Below are 19,618 nucleotides of genomic sequence, written 5' to 3' on the forward strand. Positions count from 1 at the left end.
GTGAAACAGTAATGAACTTGTGAAACAGTAATGAACTTGTGAAACAGTAATGAAGTTTTGAAACAATAATGAACTTGTGAAGCAATAATGAACTTGTGAAACAATAATGAACTTGTGAAACAGTAATGAACTTGTGAAACAGTAATGAACTTGTGAAACAGTAATGAACTTATGAAACAGTAATGAACTTATGAAACAGTAATGAACTTTTGAAACAATATTGAACTTGTGAAACAATAATGAACTTGTGAAACAGTAATGAACTTCTGAAACACTAATGAACTTGTGAAACAGTAATGAACTTGTGAAACAGTAATGAACTTGTGAAACAGTAATGAACTTGTGAAACAGTAATGAACTTGTGAAACAGTAATGAACTTGTGAAACAGTAATGAACTTGTGAAACAGTAATGAACTTGTGAAACAGTAATGAACTTGTGAAACAGTAATGAACTTGTGAAACAGTAATGAAGTTTTGAAACAGTAATGAACTTTTGAAACAATATTGAACTTGTGAAACAATAATGAACTTGTGAAACAGTAATGAACTTCTGAAACACTAATGAACTTGTGAAACAGTAATGAACTTGTGAAACAGTAATGAACTTGTGAAACAGTAATGAACTTGTGAAACAGTAATGAACTTGTGAAACAGTAATGAACTTATGAAACAGTAATGAACTTATGAAACAGTAATGAACTTATGAAACAGTTATGAACTTGTGAAACAGTAATGAACTTGTGAAACAATAATGAACTTGTGAAGCAATAATGAACTTGTGAAACAATAATGAACTTGTGAAACAGTAAGGAAGTTTTGAAATAGTAATGAACTTGTGAAGCAATAATGAACTTGTGAAACAATAATGAACTTGTGAAACAGTAAGGAAGTTTTGAAATAGTAATGAACTTGTGAAACAATAATGAACTTATGAAGCATTATTGAATATGTGAAACATTATTCACCACGCAAACACGGGTATGAATCTACAAAATACTTTTAAACTCCTACAGGGTTGCTTTGTGTATATCTAAGTAGTGTTTTTAAGTTGTATACTTCACTAATCAACAGAAATTCTTTTACTTTATCTTCTCATTATTTTATATATTTAGATTTCCATCACATTCTATTATAGTCTGTTTACACTTTTTCTTTCCCCAAATATTTTGTTTCTCGACTTAGCATTTTCAGTTTTTTGCTTTGTTAACATTTTCGTTTATACGCTGCGTAGTTACTCGTTTGATTCTTCTACTTCGTCTGCTACGACGTCTCTGGTATTTTTACTGCGCCATCTCAAGCGTCTCGATGATTGTAATTTACCGTCAAAAGCGTGTTGCATGATTGCGATCCTTTGTAAGGAGCAGATCCTCACCGTTCATTTGATGGTGCACTTCCTCTGGTACCGTTTTCAGAATGCCCGGACTGGAGTTCTGTTGCGGGAAGAGATAAGATAGATAAAGGAAAAGTCTTAATCAATTTGAAACGGAAGATGAAAAGGAGCTTAGTGACTAATAAGTATAACAGAAATAAATGCGTTACAAGTCTTAGCTGTCAACAGGTACCTGTTTGATCTGTCTCAGGACAATTCGAAGTCCTCCTGGTGACCAAACATCAAACTTTGCCACATTTCTAATCAAATTTATCAACTGTAAATAACGGTTTCTAAGTAATTTTTATAAAACCACAATTTCCTTTGACCCAGTTCAAGCAGCGTGTATTCTTTGAGCCTTAGAGAAAGCTTTGTTCGAATTTCGTTGCGCTAAAATGCACTAAAAATTTATGAAAAACAAACTCACGCTTTTGTCAACGCCATACTTTCACTCTGCTCAAAAGCAAACAACAACAAGAGCAAGTACCACTCTTGCTGCCACCACGATCAGGCACCCAAGTGCCAGCAACACTAACAATTTGATTTCAAAAAGCGCTAACAATGGTATTTACACAATAAGTACTAGTAATGGTTGTAATTTCGAAACTATACAAGCCAACCACGCCGCACTGCACCGCACGCACACACACTACCACACACAAATACACCCGCACAACATTGCGATAAGCTCGGTCATTATTATTAGTTTGTATTTACTTTTATTTCACTTTTGTGGCAGCGGGAGGAGGCAAAAGAAAAAATTGAGTAAGGACGAGCTAAATTCGTGTGGAAGCGGAAATTTTTGCACTTAATATAAAAATGCTTTCAGGTATTGTAAGATCTATATAGCCTTCAATGTAATAAACTGACGCTGTACTCCTGGAAGCACTTATTCATTCAGTTATCACACAATTTGAAGGTAATATACGATCATGCGCCAAATTTGCAACCTATTTTATCTCTGTTTGGAACATGATAGGACTGAGTCGAGCCAGCCCGATTTCCAAGCATTGAAGGCCTCATGGAAGGCATTTTCCGGAGTAGCCTTGATAGCCGAGGTGCATGCTGCTCGGATCCCCTCTGCCGTGTCAAAATGCTTGTCTTTCATCGGCCTTTTCAGGCAAGGAAACAAAGCGCACCGTAGGCCCTGGTAGCTAGTGTGTACTTACTGAAGTTAGTTTTATATTTCATATTACTCTAATAAATAATAATAATATAAGTCCGAGGGGCCACCTCTGGGCTCTAGGCCGCCTGCGGAAGCGTTGAGTTCCCAGCCTTGGTTAGGTAGCTGATCACAATAAAGGCGGTATAAGCTAGGGCGTTGTCGTAGTGCACTTCCAATCGGCTGCGATGTCTTGTCAAACCCAATTGACCTTTCGTTAGGATATATGAGAACTAGTAGAAATCCAACGCAGGATTACTCTTGCCAAACCAGGTGCTACTTCGGACTGAGTAGGCAATTGAAAAAGTAAAGTCCTCTCTCGACGAACAAAAACCAAACTCTATAGTCGCTCATAATTCCCGTCCTGCTATATGGTGCAGAGGCTTGGACGATGACAACAACCGATAAGTCGACGTTGCGAGTTTTCGAGAGAAAAGTCCTGCGGAAGATTTATGGTCCTTCGCGCGTTGGACACGGCGAATACCGCATTCGATGGAACGATGAGCTGTACTAGATATACGACGACATCGACATAGTTCAGCGAATTAAAAGACAGCGGCTACGCTGGCTAGGTCATGTTGTCCGGATGGATGAAAAACACTCCAGCTCTGAAAGTATTCGACGCAGTACCCGCCGCGGGAAGCAGAGGAAGAGGAAGACCTCCACTCCGGTGAAGGACCAAGTGGAGAAGGACCTGGCCTCGCTTGGAATATCCAATTGGCGCCACGTAGCGAAGAGAAGAAACGATTGGCGCGCTGTTGTTGACTCGGCTATAATCGCGTAAGCGGTGTCTACGCCAGTGAAGAAGAAGAAGTAGAAAAGAAGCAACGATTACATTCATTCTTATTAAAGTACTAACTATACAATATCAATCGATCTGGTCTAATTTCTATCAGATATCTCATTCATATTATATATCCCGGCATATGAGTTATAATGTCAACCGGAAGTTTATAGATCCTCATACTGGCTATATGAGAAGCTGGAAAAAATATGCAGCTATTTGAACTATATACTCGAGGCGGCTTTATCATATCAATGATATTCATTACTGTCGTAGACACCGCTTATGCGAGTTAACACAGCGTGCCAGTCGTTTCTTCTTTTCGCAAGGTGGCGCCAATTGGAAATTCCAAGCGAGACCAGGCCCTTCTCCACCTGATTCTTTCAACGGAGTGGAGGTCTTCCTCTGCTTCCCCCGTCGAATACGACATGACCTAGCCTGTGTAGCCGCTATCTCTTATTCCGCTGAAATATGTCAATGCCGTCGTATAACTCGTACAGCTCATCGTTCCATCGAATGCCATATTCGCCGTAGTCAACGCGCAAAGGATTTTAAGTCTTTCGCAGAACCTTTCTCTCGAAAATTCGTAACGTGGACTCATCAGATGTTATCATCGTGACGACGACTGTTTGTATTATGACAGGAGATGATTTCGTCTTTGTCCCTCGTTCATAACCAGACACATGCGCTTCGGTTCCTTATCCAGTTTGGTCAGAAAGCAGAATTAGCGCCACGGATGTTGAGGCCAATGATATCAATATCATCGCCGTTCGCCAGCAGACTCTTTTAGAAGATCGTACCTGCTCGATTAAGTACTGAGCTCGAACTATTTTCTCCAGAAGCAGGTTGAAGAAGTCGCACGATAGAGAGTAGCCTTGTTTTAAACCTTGTTTGGTATCGAACGGCTTGGAGAAGCTCTTCCCGATCCTGACAGAGCTTTTGGTATTGCTCAGTCAGCCACACAGCCGTATTAGTGTGGGGATACCAAATTCAGACATCACGACATAAAGGCAGCTCCTTTTCGTGCTGTCAAAAATTCGGTGATATTATAACAGTAAAATCTTATTTCTATATCTATGCCGAGACTTTACCAATCTCACGTGATAACAAATAAGTTGAAAGTATAGAAATTAAAGGTTTTTGAAAGGCGGAGATGATCTTCAGACCAATTTCGCCCACTTACCGCAGTTTGAAAGATGATGCAGTTATTGTTAAACATTTTCTACTGCCATTTCCGACATATTGTATTTCCACAAAATTCATCTACTCTCGGCGCAACATTCTGCGGTTGTAAGTGAAAACAATAGAACACCGAAGCAAAGCAACAACTTAATGTGACCATTTCTACGTGAACTAAACACCAAATTTCACCAGCGACTGCATTCGAAAGTTCTTAATATCCTGCCAGGCGAAATATGAAAAAGGACATGGCAATCATGAAAGTGCAACGCTGTGTTTTGTGCGCGCTTTGTTTGTTTTCGCTTGTTTTTTTACGGCACCGACAAACTTTCCAGTGGCGCTCAAAAAGTGCTCGGCCACTCGCATAATGCTCGCCTCATTTATTTGCTAAAGTTGCAACAACAAAAACAATTGCTATAACTACTGCATTAAATTTTTTCCAACATTGTTATTTTTGTTATCTATTTGTTAACGGGTTTTTGCGTGCTTTTTAGTTTTTTTGTTTTGATTCTACGCAAAATGTTTACGCTACTTATTGTTGTTGCACACATTGTTGTTGATTTTGCAAAAATTGCAATTTTCGTTTCTGCTCTATTTCACTTCGGCTTTTATTTTTACTCATTCGTCGTACTTTCTGCGGTTTACCGTTTACATTGCTGTTCTTGTTGTTGCTACGCTCATATAACTTCTGCCCACCGCCGCTCGCCAAAGGCCAAACATTTTCCAACTGACATTTGCCTTTTTGCATTTTTTTTTTTGCCTGTGCGCTCTGGCCCCTTAAGTCACCGCTACTTCCACTTTCATTGGCATTTCTATAAAGTTGTGTATTGTTATTGTTGTTGTTTCATTACATAGTTTTTTGCTTTTGCATTTCATTTAGTTGTTATTACAGTTGCCGCTATTTTTGAGGCGTAGCTTGTTGACATTGCTAAATGAAATTGTTTTGCGCTCCGAATGTGAACTCAGGCAGTTTTTGTTGTACTCCATTTATTTGTATATAATGCAAAGCATCTTTTTTGCCCACCAAACTCTCGCTCTTGTTCATAAAGCACTATAAATTGATAAAAGTAGTTAACTAATGTGCTTTTGCAGAAACAAATTTTTATATGGCAGTGCCTTCTCGGTGACCCAAATTTTACGCAAAATTAGTTTTAAGAACAAGAATGCCTAAAGTCCAGCAAGAATGAGAGAACAGGTGCGGTTCTCAGAGAAAAGATGCGCGGCATCGTCCAACATGGATTTGTTCCTCCTGGACAAACCGTCCACGCCAAGTTTTAGTTGGAAGTTCTCAAGATACTCAAGCCAAGGGTCAATGGGGTCCGACAAGACATCGCAGTCGATTGGAAGTTGCACCACGACAACGCCCTAGCTCGCACCGCCCTTCTTCTGAATAGCTATCTAACCAAGGCAGGCAACACAATGCATCCGCAGCCACCCTACAGCCTAGATGTTGCCCTCCGGATCTTTTTTCCTTGCTTGAAAAGGTCAATGAAAGGGGATTCAAGCCGCTTGCACCACGGCTCTCAAGGCTATTCCGGAGAATGCCTTCTGTGACGCCTTCAATGCAATGAGAGTTTTTAAAGAATTGTACCGATTGGTTCAATAATTTTTTTTTTTATTAATCTTAACCTAAAACCTTTAAATATGTTGTGAAAATTTAAAACTATGCATTACAAAATGAAGCTCCATATAACTCTTACAATCATTCAACAACTGCCACTCCTGGTATTGACTCCAGGACTTAGTGAACTGAGTTGACTTCACCACAGTTATTTATGGTCTTCTTATAGAGAATCCCAGCTATGCAGATCGATATTCAAAATCTCTCTATTGACTGCATTGAAAATAAAAGATTGCTTCCGGTCAAAATATAAAGAGCATACCAGATATAACTGACTAAAAAGTGAGGTCATAGTATGAGAACTCAAAAATTCCTAAGCCGAAGCCTTTAAGAAGATAATAACATCTTGTCAAGGTTAAGGAATTAGAAATCAAGTCTCCATCTCAAATGTGGCTGGTGCCGGGCTAAGATGCGACTATTTTCCATCAAAGCGTAGCCTAGATGGGAAGACCGTAAGAAGGGATCACAGTCCCAAGATCTAGTGGGTCAGGGGAGAAACTAAATTCCAATTTTTGGAACAAGTTTCAGAAGGAATAAGTCCGGAGACCAAAACTATAAAGTCTTATCAGCATTTTAGTGGATTTAATTGGGGATTTATAAAGGTTATTTTAATTCTACAAACCATATACCGGTTTTGAGCTTATATAAAGAAGAATGATGTGATTTTGTTTAAGAAAATTAACCTTTATTCTGATGGACCAAATTTAGAAACCTCATTTTGGGTTCAAGAACAGTTTTTTGATCTCTTCTTTTAAAAATTATAAGTGGATAGAATATTTTCCATAACGCTAGTCTTGTTGTTTTAGGCTTAAAGAGATCCACCTCGTTCAATTTAACACATGAGCCTAACTTTTGCTAGGAATCTCTATACGGACAGTAGTTCAACAATCGCCTCCTCTGATACTTACCACATCTCCATAACCACCCACTGACATACCGTTGACACCCGTTGGTGGCGATTGTGGCTGTTGATGTTGTTGCTGTTGCTGTTGTTGCGCTGCATGCATAAGTGACGCAGCCGCCGCTGCCGAATGTGGGGGCATACCCATACACACGAGTCCACCACCAGCGGTGACTGTCTGCAACAGCCCATTGCTGCTCACCGGCACTGCAACATTTGGTGGCAGCGACTGCGTTTGCGCAGCGCCGATCACTTTGTGTGTGAATAACGGCGGTGGCGGGGTGAATGTGGCCAACTGCGAGGGATGCGACATGGTGACACCGGTTATGGTGGTTTGACCGCCAAACATGGGACTCGTCGAGTACATCGGATGATGAGCCAAATCGATCTATGGATAGCATGTAGAAAAAGAGAAGGAAGCAAAAAGAAGACAGTTTGATGATTGCATGAAATATGTATTTTTACAGATGTGTGCTATTGTTTTATTGGTTGGTTAGCGTGTTTTGTAAACGTTAAATCAAACAGTTGTGTTAGAAGATGCGTCGAACTTATAGTGCGGCAACAACATTTATGGCTGTGCGTGGCTTACGTGCGAATGAGTTCTTGCGTTAGAGATGGCGTAGAGAAATTTATGTTAATTTTTGTTTATTTGTTTACAGTTATATCTTATATATTAGTAAGTATTATGCTAAAAGGTTTAAAATGAGTTAATGAAATATGTTCTGAAGATAAATGGACATGTTTACGAAGAGATCGAACTTTTTATATAACACTTAGCTAAATTATTGGACTGTGAAGTGCTGTGAATGAGACCTTGTTAACTAGAAGATCCATGAGTTCAATGTTATCTGTATTGAAAATTTAGTAGATTGGTCTTCTTAAGAAAGGCTGCTTTACTTCATTTCAACTGAAACTAGAATAGAAATACTCTTGGTATGGATCGTTTTTGGGCATGTAGTACTGTCTTGTGTGAACTTAGACATGGCTCTCAGATATTTATGCTATTGGACAGATGATCTTTCGAATATTACTTCGAAAATCGTATAGAACCCTCCTTCGAAAATCGTATAGCAATTCTGTGTGACCTCAGACAAGGCTATCAGGTAGAATATGCCATTGGTCAGATGACCTTTCAAATCATAGTTGGAAAATCGAATAGTAGTTACTTTCAAACGAGATTTTTTTGATACTAGTAAACTTCAAATGTTCGAATCATTAAGATCAGAAGGAAAAACATTTATGGAATGTGTCCTCTTAAGGTTTTAACGCAACAAAATACCCAGGAACTTCCAAAAGTTTATCTTGGCATAAATAATATCGAAGTGAGATTTGGTTTTTCAAATCATCCAATCTATTAGGGAAAGAACAATATTTTGACATCGTTCAATTTGTGAGAACTTCCAACTATTGAAAACTTTCTATATTCCATCAAGACCTCAGAAAGATTTGTAGTAGATAACTCTTAAATAGGTTACTACTTATATTATCGGTAAATTTAATAGAAATGACAACTTACCAAAAACTATCTTATGGTCTTATCGGATTAACGCTTCACTTGATCTACTATCTAGGAGTCTTTAGATAGTAGATCAAGTGAAGGCAAATAAATTATGTATCGGTATAAATTTTTCCATGCCTCACTTGCTGAGTGAGTTGTATAATATCAAGTTCGCAGAAAAAATTAACGATCTGAAAGGTTCCAAGCCACCTCCGTAAAAAATGAGTGCCTCTAGAAGAAATTTTCTATGTTCCCAAGGCATTCGCAGGTTCAACAATACCTGTTAAGAGTCAATTGTTCTGTTTTGAGAATAAAGCTGACCCTGCGGCTTTCCAGCTTTAACAACAACAAAATACAACTGACTGACTTAAAAACTAATCTCAAACTCTGCTTCAAATACTAACTTGAAATGTAAGTTTGTGCGCTCTGCTGCTTGTAATTACAGTTATATGTGTATGTGTTGGTCTACTTGCATAACAATGCTTTCTGCAAAGCAATTTCATTTAAGCTAATTGAATGTACTAGTACATGAAATGTTTACGCAAATTTTCGGACAAAGTAATCATGCAATGTTTTACTTGCTAACTACATTTAAAATAATCAAATACAGGGCGTGTACATTATAGACTTATATGCATTTATGAGCATGTGTGTGTGTGAGTTGTTTATTTGTTTGCAAACGCAAATTATGTTTTTACTCTAATCACTTATTATATATAAACATATCTGTGTTGCACAGAAGTTGTAATTAAGATTCAAGTTTTGCATTTTGATTTCAAAAACTATGTGTATTTGTGTGTGTGCGGTAGGTAAGCCTTATTCGTAATATATCTGTATCTATTCTGACATGTTGTCTTGAGTTATGTTTGCCATTTATGCCGAAAATTAATTGAATATAACATTTAAGTATATACATAAGCCTTAATTAATGCTGAGAAGCTTATGAAAATCCGATAATTAATATTATTTCAAATCTACTGATAACATAATTGTATTTTGTCAATGTTTAGTACAATTCTTTGCCAGATAATTAGTAACAAGAAAAGAAAAAGTTTACTTTGGCTGCGCAGAGGCTGTACTACCCTACACAGGTGCAATTTTATAGCATAAAAATGTATCCCAATTTCGTGGGATAAGCCTCCTCATCATCGTATATAAGGTTCTATCGAGCGTTTTGTGTGAAAGAATAAAGCCCACCGTCAACAAATTCACTGTTTGAACCTTATTAGCGTGGCTTTAGGCCTGGAAAATCAACAACTGATCAGATATTCATCATACACCAGAGCCTGGAAAAGACCGGTTAAAAGAAGATGCACAATCACCACCTCTTAATCGATTTCAAAGTTGCATTTGACAGCACAAAAAGGAGCTGCCTTTATGCGGATATGTCTGATCTGAATTTGATTTCTCCGCAAAATAAAAAAAAAACTGTGTAAACTGACGTTAAGAAATTCCAAAAAGCTACCAAAAGACGACTCTCTATCGTGTGACTTCTTCAATCTTCTTTCTCTCTTCACTTAACTATTTTCTGTCTCTTTCTAACTGTTTCCTGCGATCTATATATATATCTCTGTCTCCTACGGAGACATCTATATGTCCCTCTTTCTTTTTTTCTGTCTCCTTCTATCTCTTTCTTTATATCTCTCCTGCTTTTTTTTTCTATTTCTACCTCCTTCTCTATCACTCTAATTCTCTAAGTCTCTCTTTCGTTTTTCTTGTTCACATGTTATCCTAGCTCACTCATTCATGTTCAGACACTGTTTTTCTTCCTTTGCTAGCCATTTGCTCACATTTCTTTAGTTTTGACTCAACTCAACTTTTTGCTAGATTACCATATAGTTTTTTCAGAAAAAGCCCCGAACTCAGATTCATCTACTATATGCAGATCTGGTTTCAGAAAAGCCTCTCCAGGGTAGTTATAGCTGTTCTCAGAAATATTAATACTCAAATGAAACATATTGATATCTACAAGATCTGCAGTGGGATCCTCGGTTACCTTTGAACAAAGCGTTAGCGAAGAAAAAGCATTATGAAGATAAAGATCATAGATGATAGAGAAATAGAGTTTGTATTGTTTTAGAAACTAAATCAGATTGTACAGCTCTTGTAGGCCAAATACAGACAGTTTTCTTTTATTTACGAAAAACCCTTACTATTTATTTCCTCTCTCAATAGGAAGATGGAAGTGGGACTACTTCCCTTAAGAAACTTTATCTATAACGCTGGTTCCTAGAATTATTTATCAACTGATGTCTCTCATGAGTCTTAGTTGTTCTCTGAAAAATTTGTACTCAAACGAACTATACATTTTCTCCTACAAAGACTAGTTTAGCTTTTGGCTTAAAAACAATACATTATTTAATCGATCTAGTATGAGATGAACCCTTTAAGTCTATATTTTTTCATGAAAAATACTTTAATAATTTGGTATTTGAGAGACCAGTTAAATCTTTTAGTACTTGTAACGAAAAGATGTCGAGCTTTCTGGTGATCTAGTTAAAAATTACTATTCAAGATTATTTGCGTGAGAAAATGTTTGGTTTGGTTAGGCTAAATAATCGATCTTAGAATAAGGATCTGACTTAGACAGCTTATAAGACCGATCCAGACTCAGAAAAGAGACGAGTAAATATTATTTTGGATTTTGTCACGGAAAAGCCTCAGCCTCTAACATCATTTGTCAACAACATTCACACTGATCTCTTCAATAATTATCTTAGAGGAATGCCGCTCAAACTGTTTTGAGTTCTTGCTCGAAAGGCTCCAAACTCAGCCGCAAAACATGCTAGCTTTCTCAAAAAAAGGAATTTGATATCAAGCAGTTAAAAACTAAGCTCAGCTCAAATCGATTTTCAACTCTCAACTAATGTATGTATATGATTAAAATTCAGTCTTCTATTGGAATTCATTGTAAACCCGATAAAAGCCCATTCAATTCACTTATTGTATTTCGGAATGTAAAATTTATAAATAATTCTGTGTCACATGATTTTTGAGTTGTGATTGTAGTCTACAAATATTTTTCACTTTTACAGTTACCCACACATTTCTCAAATCCATAAGTAGCTTTACTAAACACCTGCATTCTACCTGCTATGTACCCATGCAACCATGCGCAAACAATTGCAAACAAGCAGAAAAAAGCTCAAGCTCCCGTAATAAAAGCTCAAGTGGTCTCAAATGTACCGCTAATCTTTTGTTTGTACAACATGTGATTTGGCCACAGTTTTGAGGTAAAAGAAAACTATTTACAAATCTTTGTAAAATTACCCACATTATGAGGTATGAAAAGCTACCACCACAACAACAACAGTAATAATAAAGCAATAACCACAAAGAGATTACCGAATACATGTATTCTACGAATATAAGAAGTGCATTATGGCGAAAATAAATGGCAGGCGACTGTAGGAGTGCATGCACCGAGTGAAGTGGGAAATAAGAATGTAAGGGGGACGGTTTAGGTTGGATTGAGGTGAAATTTTTATACCCAATGCACTTTATGAATCGGAATATTTCGGCTTATTCGGGGATTCCATGAAAGTATGCGAATTTTTATGTTGACTTTTGGGAAAATTAGTTTGCTGGAAGATATTTTGTAACATGTGAGATGGTCTTTAGATTATATAGAGATTTCATGTAATAACTTTGGAAAGCAAAGTTGAAAAGAGTAACCCCTGCAGTGCAATTTTATCCCACCTATAAAAGCTCTCGTTGAAATGTATGCTCACAAATCTTACAAATTAGGATGTAAAGTTGAAATTTTCTCACGAAAAACTCTTAAAGACCCACTTTGCAGCTCATACGCACAGAAAACAGCGAGTACTGTTTTTATGGTGAGTAATTGGCTGTAAGAATGTCTCTACCGCATTAGCGGAAAGTTTATAATAAATCTACCAAGCAGACTAGTCAATCAAGAGGCCGATTCATCCAATCTCTAGCTCCAAACAACTAGTTGTGATTTTTTCTCCGGTATCCAAAGGTAAGACGGTCACTTTAATAAAATTTAATTTAAAAATTCAGAGATTCTAAATCTAATATCGCAGTTCGGACAAGATTTGTAGACCGAAGTTGGATAACAATTTTAAAATGACATAGCAATGTTTATGGTCGGTATTATGTTAGGTTTAGTATTAAAGTTAAACCTGGCGTTGAAAACCGGACTAGGATAGTGATAAAACCATGTCGAACCCTACCATGCCATGTATATTTCATTCGACCACAGAAGAGTTTTGTCATTGATGTTCGCTTGTGCTGACGTACATATAGCTGGCTTAGTATGGGCATTAATAAGAAATTATCGAAATCGTTTCCGAGTTGACTTCAAATACAACCCTGTGTGTGAGTTTAAACGCCACATTTTGTGTGAAAAAGCGTGGTATAGAGAGTAAAAGTTCACAAATAGGTTAGGTTAGGTCACGAAGACGATCTCTACAGGGACAGCTTAAAGGGCTGGTCTTTTGTGGTACCAAAAAATTCCTGTATGATGGTTTATAAGACCTTAAAAATCGACAAAGCTTATGATAAATTTCTTGAGGTGCCTAATATCAGTTTCGACTTTGTCTTCGGGTTCGCCGACGGTAAGACTACCGAATTGTTTCAGCCTCAGTCATGCAAAGGATGAAAAATGGAGAAGAAACTGTCTAGATTTTTCCACCTCTCCCTCCTCTATACAAGTATTTATATGACAACTAGTATTCGCTAACGATTCTTAGCGCTACCGCCGGATGCCTATTGGTAGTTCACAAATACTTATGGCTGATCGCTATATTATATTTCTGTTTTGAAGATCATATTTATTTGTAGATCGGTATGGTGTATGGTTGTGGTAGATTGAGGAGTTTTAAAAATCTGCTGCTCTTCTGAGTTTGAGAGTTTGCATTGATCAGTCATTTATCATATTGGATCACTTTATAGCTGCCACACAAACTGACTGATCCGACTCAAGTTCTTAGGTAGAAAACTTATGTTTTGGTAAGCTATAGTCACGAAATTTGGTACAAACTATTGCCTATGACGACAATATAATCTCGAAACAAACGATCGGACTTCTCTGCCTGTAACTTAAAGCTGTCATACAAATTGATGGATCACAATCAAGATAGAGATCTCTTTCCGCACTCTTAGGCTATAGGAATGCTCGCACTAAAGGTATTATAGGGTTGAGGCCGAAGAAGTGAATTATTTTTCTTGCTTAGTAAGGTATTAAGGCTTATCTTAATTTTATGGATTATTCATCGCGTTTTATACTCGTTTTTATATTATCAGATTACATCATAACTACCTTTAGAGTTATCTTTTCTCTTAAATTGTTTTTTTTTCGGTTTTTACTGAAGGATGTTCTAAAATCTATCGGAAAATATTTCTAACTTCTTTCTCTTTGCAGTCTTCGCTGGTTTTATACCTTGTGTTCGTCCTCTCGTTTCCCTCATCTGCCTTTCTAGACTTTAGAACATCAAAGTTTTTACATATAACTTCACCTCTCTCGGACTTATGCTAAATCTATACTATTCTACAACTCTTTCTAACATAGTTTTCTCATCAAAGCTTACGCTGTTTCTACACATTTCATTCGTACTATCGTATCTATCATCTGTCTTTTTAGGGCTGTTGTATGGGGCATCCACTGTTTTTACATAAAACTTTATTTTCTTCGGCTTGTCAATCATGATTTATATCAGCTCCAAGCAACTCTCTACATCTCTTAAATCATTACTTTACCTACCAACATTGTTGACACTACGTACATGGTTCATTGGGTATAAAGATATGAAAAAGTACATCCCTCCACCAGCACACAATACCAAAAATAGAGGGAAGTGTACAGTGTTTTAGCAAATAGTTGTATTTCAGTAGGTGTGGCTGGCTACGTGTCGCATTGTTTTACCATAATCGCTGTGTGTCCGTGTGCGTGTATGTATTTGTATTTGTGTGTTGGCGAAATGTAATATGCTTGTTGAACAATAAAACTCAGATTTCGGAATTCTATTGCGTTTTTAGTGTGATAAAAACGCTATTTTAAACCGAACGGAGTAGAAAACAAAAGTAATAACAACAACAATAACAAGAATTAAATCATAAAAGCAGTTGCCGGCGAAATGAAGCGGCACACACACACACTTATAGACACACATATTCACTACCAAAGCTATTGTATGCGTTTGTTTGTATGTGTTAGGGGAAGCCAGTGGCTTTGTTTTCATTTGTGTGTGCTGCACACACGCAGCTATGCATTTGTCTGTGTGTGTAGTGGTGGTAGTGCGCCGTGCGGTGTTAGTAGCTGCGACAGGACATGGCAGGACAACTGAAATTGCAATCTAACTTGCTAAGCAACACCATTGTATACTCGTATTACAACAATAAAACAACAACAACGGCAACAACAAGAACAAGCAGGCAAACAAACAAGCCAGCATTATATGCACACAATACCGTTAGGCGAAACAAATGAAAAACAAGCAAGCAAAAGTGCAATGCGAAGTCTCCTCTCGTTTGTGTGTCTGTATGTATGGGTGTGTGACGATATTGCACGAATAACGGTAAACTTTTGCAACACGCCGACGCTTCACGTTACCCGCAATCAGACCACAGCAACCAGGACAAACGGGCAAACAGCTAAGCTTAGCGCAGGACAGCGCCAATGGAGGCTTTAGGCGTCTATATGTATATTTATATATTAGGGTGGGTCGAAAAAATGTGTTGTTAGAGCAGTAAATTAAAACTGAGAGTTTTGTAATTTTAAATGTTTTTTTTATAAAATTCAGAAAAAAAATATTTATAAAAAAAATTATAAAAAAAATGTATAAAAAAAATTATAAAAATTGTATAAAGAAAAATTTATAAAAAAAGTACAATTTTATAAAAAAAAAATTATTATAAAATTTTTATAAAGAAAAAAATTTTTATAAAAAATATTTATAAAATTTTTATAAAAAAAATTAAATTTTTATAAATACTTTTTTTTTTATAAAATTCATCAATAATTCCTTAAAATAATGACCGTTGAAATCTTTTAGTAAAAAGAAAAATAAAATTTCCTACAAAATCTATGAAAGGAGATATTTTTTCAAGTATGTAGTTGTAAGCGATAAGTAACTTTTTCTAGCTAATAATAAAAAAGAGTACAAAAATGTAAGGCGGAGGATCTTTACAACTAGGAGCTTATAACTGGCGAGACTCTCTTCGAAATATCTATCAACCATTTCTTCAGAGTACCAAGCGAAAAACAAGCTATATTCTTTTGAACCACCCTAATATACTATATATGAGTTTGAGTGTATAAGTGTGTGCGTGTGCCTAGCTCCAGGCAGCTTTCGGATATGGCAGAGATCGAGTATAGGAAGCTGCTCCCCGCTGCAGCAATTGCAACCATAAGAACAACAAAAACCAAAAGCAAACTAAAAAACAACAATAAAAACAACAACAACTTAAATAAACGCAAATAAAAGGCAGCAAGCGGTTGCAATTGTGCGAACAACAAAAATGTGTGCCATTATTATTATTATTGCTGTTGTTGTTTTTCTTGTTGTTATTGCTGGTATTATGCCCGTTGTTCTTTACGTGCTGACTTTCGAACGACATACTTTTCTGTTGCTTTTCCTGCTTGTATGCATTCCTTCGCCACTTCCAACGCTCCTTTATTGCTATTTATGCCTTTCAATGTATGCGTGCGCGCATGTGTGTGTATGTGTGCATTTGTAATGCAATAGATAATAATAAATTTTTAGCTTAAGGGCTTAAACTTTCAAATGCCGTGTTTGGTAAATAAATAAGTTCAACTCCGACGCTCGTTCAACGGCGGCCAACTGCGGCTGGAGTCAAGTTCCACTGATCAAGTCAATTGCACACCGCTGAGCCACTCGAGGCGTGTGAAATATATATGAGTGTGTGTTTCGTGGTTTAGGATTAAGTGCAGTTACTAGTAGTTGTATATTTATTATATATTATAATTCTTTGATTTAACCCTTTCAGCCCCAAATGACTTTTTAAACGATGTCAAACATATATAGAAGTTGCTTATAAGCAACTTTGGAGCTAAAAGGGTTAATCATGATCATGAAGTTGATCTATAAGATGTGTATTTTAAAGAAGTTTTTGTGTATTTGACTTTTTAAACGATGTCAAACATATAATGAAGTTGCTTATAAGCAACTTCGGGGCTGAAAGGGTTAAGGAGTGTATGTACAAATACTTCGGATGAATTGTAAATCATATCGGATCTAGAGCTAGATAATTTTGAAGTGATGCCGTAATATCTATATAGACTACATCTCAACTAGTAAGAGGCAATGTTTGGAGATTTATAATATAGAGCGCATTAAACGTTGCCTACATTTAGGCACTTTTACTTAGAAATTAGCAAAGTCTTACACCTTTTTAGCCAAGTAATGTGTTTAGGTATATTTGATCATCTGATGATTTTAAATATTTAATTTACAATGAGAATTTGATTAGCTTTAAGTCATTTTTTAAAATTATATCATCAATATAGCTCTAAGTTATAAGCTCACAAATTATAATTTTTTTATGGGAGGACTAGTCTTTGATCTCTCTGTATGTATGACTGTATATATCATAGCGAAAAAGTTGTCCATGATATATAAATAGATTCCATTTCAGGCAGTAAGACATAGTACTCCAAGGCTTACGAAATATAAGCAATTAACGTTGCCTACACTTAGGCTCATTTATACAGGTATTAGCAAAGTTGCACACCTTTTCGTTAAAGAAATGAGATAAGGTAAAATACATTTTCTGATGGTTTTAAATGGTTGTTTAGCATTAAACAAATGATAAAAATTATATCATCGATAACTAAAAGTTATAAGTAAACGAATCTATCAAATCAAAAAATTATTTACGAGAACTAGATCTTGATCGGTCAGTTTGTATGGTAGATGTATAGAATTGTGCTCCGAGCTGATTAAGTTGTCTGAAAATTTTAACGTTCAATAATCTATGCTAAATTTGGTGAAGATTCAACTTTCAGAAAAGCGATTATTAAGTAGACAGCGCGGCCGCCTGACAGCACACTTTGAACTTTAGCAGGCTCAATTCGAAACTACAGATACTGTAATCCTTTCACTGTACTGTCTCCACTCTATACCACCAGTACTAATGATGAGGTTTATCAGCACAAAAAGTTTTATCAGTGCAACCTCTGAAATATCGTCAAGAAATCCTCAAACATTAGTTACGTAATTCCTTTTCTATACAGAGTTTTACATATACATAGATGATGGTTTTCTAGTCTCCTCTTTGTCTATCTCCTGACAGTTACTACAACAATCATTATATTGCGTTCCTAAACTGCTGTCATGTCTTCTAATTAGACAGTGACCTCTTAGCACTCTTACTAGGGTTCTTAGGCTTGCTTATTGCACAGTTTAGGGATTGCCTCCACCCTCCATTATATTTAAAACATGTTCATTGAATAAATATCTACAAGCAGCCATAGGCATCTAACTTCCTCTTCTCTGTGGTCTAATGGTAGGGTGGTGTCTGTTCTGACTAGTTCATTTGCATCAGTTACCAGGAATATTGCCATGACCTGGAACCCATTGTAGGTTTATCGTGAAATAGAATGTCAGACCAATTAAAAAATCACTGTATTCTTTCACCAACTTTGACGAAATTCTAAGAGACTTTTAAAATCGCTCAATGTCTACGTACACTATAAATACATTCCTTTCTGTGAGCACAATCCTTTTCAGTAGGCTTGTTGCTATGATTTTCCCTTGAAAGAAACTGCAGTGGTCCAGTAGACGAATGGCGATTTGGTGTCTATTTTTTTCTGAAAAAACACTATCTCCCACTCGATTATCAAGTTTGAACCCATCCGTATAGACACTTAGCGCTCCATACGTGTTCACCTTCCCCTTTCCCCACTCTTCTCTGGAAGGAAGGGAAGCCAAAATTGGGACCGAAATTAAGTTCATTTCTATAGGATTACGAAAATCTGTGGTGTAGTGTAAAAAGGGTAACTTACTAAGTATCTTCAAGTTGTATGGAAGAAGATGAGATGGAAACAACTCAACTTTTCCTTTTGGATTGTCCAGCATTTGGGAGGATACTCTCAGTTTCAGAGCTGACCTCGTTGTAAGTTCTTTGCAGAACAAGTCTGTCGCCAGTAAATATAAAGACACGTTCAGAGCCTGACATTGCTCTAAGAGCTCCACTGATTATTATACTTTTCATACGCCTTATAACCTATTAGCTAAAATGTTAATGAACAAGTGAAACGGCAACAGCCGCCTAAAGGTATGCTTGCTATATCTACTAGAGTGCCGTTGATAAATTTTTTCGAAAATCACTTTTTTAATCTAGCATGCTCCTTTACACTTTTCAAGAGCTTTCAATTTCTCTACAACCGCAGCAAGTAATGCCTTGCGTGGTGACGATAAATCTCTATTAGATATAAATTTTGCAATCACTTGTTTTCCCGCTTGGGTACATGCCGCTTTTCTACAGCTACTCACTCACCATTATTGAAAACGTAATAAATTGCTGTTAAAGTGGAATGGAATACAACGAGTTTATACGGAAATGAAGATAAATTATAAGGGTACGTGTTTAGTGGCTGATCTCTCTAGCGCTCTAGCTCTTACGTTCTCTCCCTCTATATATCTTTCACCACCCGCCAGCCGCCGAAGGGTATGCAATGAGTGTAGTGCTATTCGTAGTTGTAAGTGTGATTTGTGGTCGAAGATGTAGTTGTAATGTGGCTTCTTTGATTGCAATTTTTGTATTTTTGTTATTGTTGTATTTTGCTGTTATTCAGACAATCACAATTTTGCCTCAAATTTCTGTACAATCAATTTTATTTCTACTGCAATTGATCAGGATATCAGGACTATCAAATTTATTGCTGGATTTCGTTACGTAGTGAGTTGTTGCTGCGGTTGAGGGAAGCGAGGGAGAGAGAGCGAAAGAGTGACTCATATTTGGGCTTGTGGTTAGTTGACTAAGTGGCTTCGAAAATTGCTTTTGTATATGAAAAACTTCCTTTTAGATTTTTCAGCGTGGATTACCTCAGTATAAGATTAAGAAAACAATTTTTTTTGAGCATAAAAGATTTCCTTTCAAACATTTTCAGTGTGGATA

General features: G+C 36.7%; 1 protein-coding gene across 7 annotated transcripts in view; it reads right to left on the reverse strand.

Annotated features, from left to right (window-relative positions):
• Positions 1-767: 767 nt before the first annotated feature.
• Positions 768-19,618, reverse strand: part of LOC105226929 (neural cell adhesion molecule 2) — a 263,927-nt gene continuing 245,076 nt past the window's right edge. For 2 of the 7 annotated variants that reach the window (XM_049453357.1, XM_049453362.1), the window contains exons 20-21: positions 7,025-7,405; positions 769-1,431 (exon numbers count right to left, since the gene is read on the reverse strand). In XM_049453357.1, the coding sequence (XP_049309314.1) occupies positions 1,324-1,431; positions 7,025-7,405 (489 nt within the window). In that variant the 3' untranslated portion in view covers positions 769-1,323. Of the gene's footprint in view, positions 1,432-7,024; positions 7,406-19,618 lie in introns of all 7 variants that reach the window. The other 5 variants (XM_049453358.1, XM_049453360.1, XM_049453359.1 and 2 more) reach the window with 4 other exon arrangements.

This window comes from Bactrocera dorsalis, chromosome 3 (genome assembly GCF_023373825.1).
Source record: "Bactrocera dorsalis isolate Fly_Bdor chromosome 3, ASM2337382v1, whole genome shotgun sequence".
In the NCBI taxonomy this organism is placed as follows: Eukaryota; Metazoa; Arthropoda; class Insecta; order Diptera; family Tephritidae; genus Bactrocera; species Bactrocera dorsalis.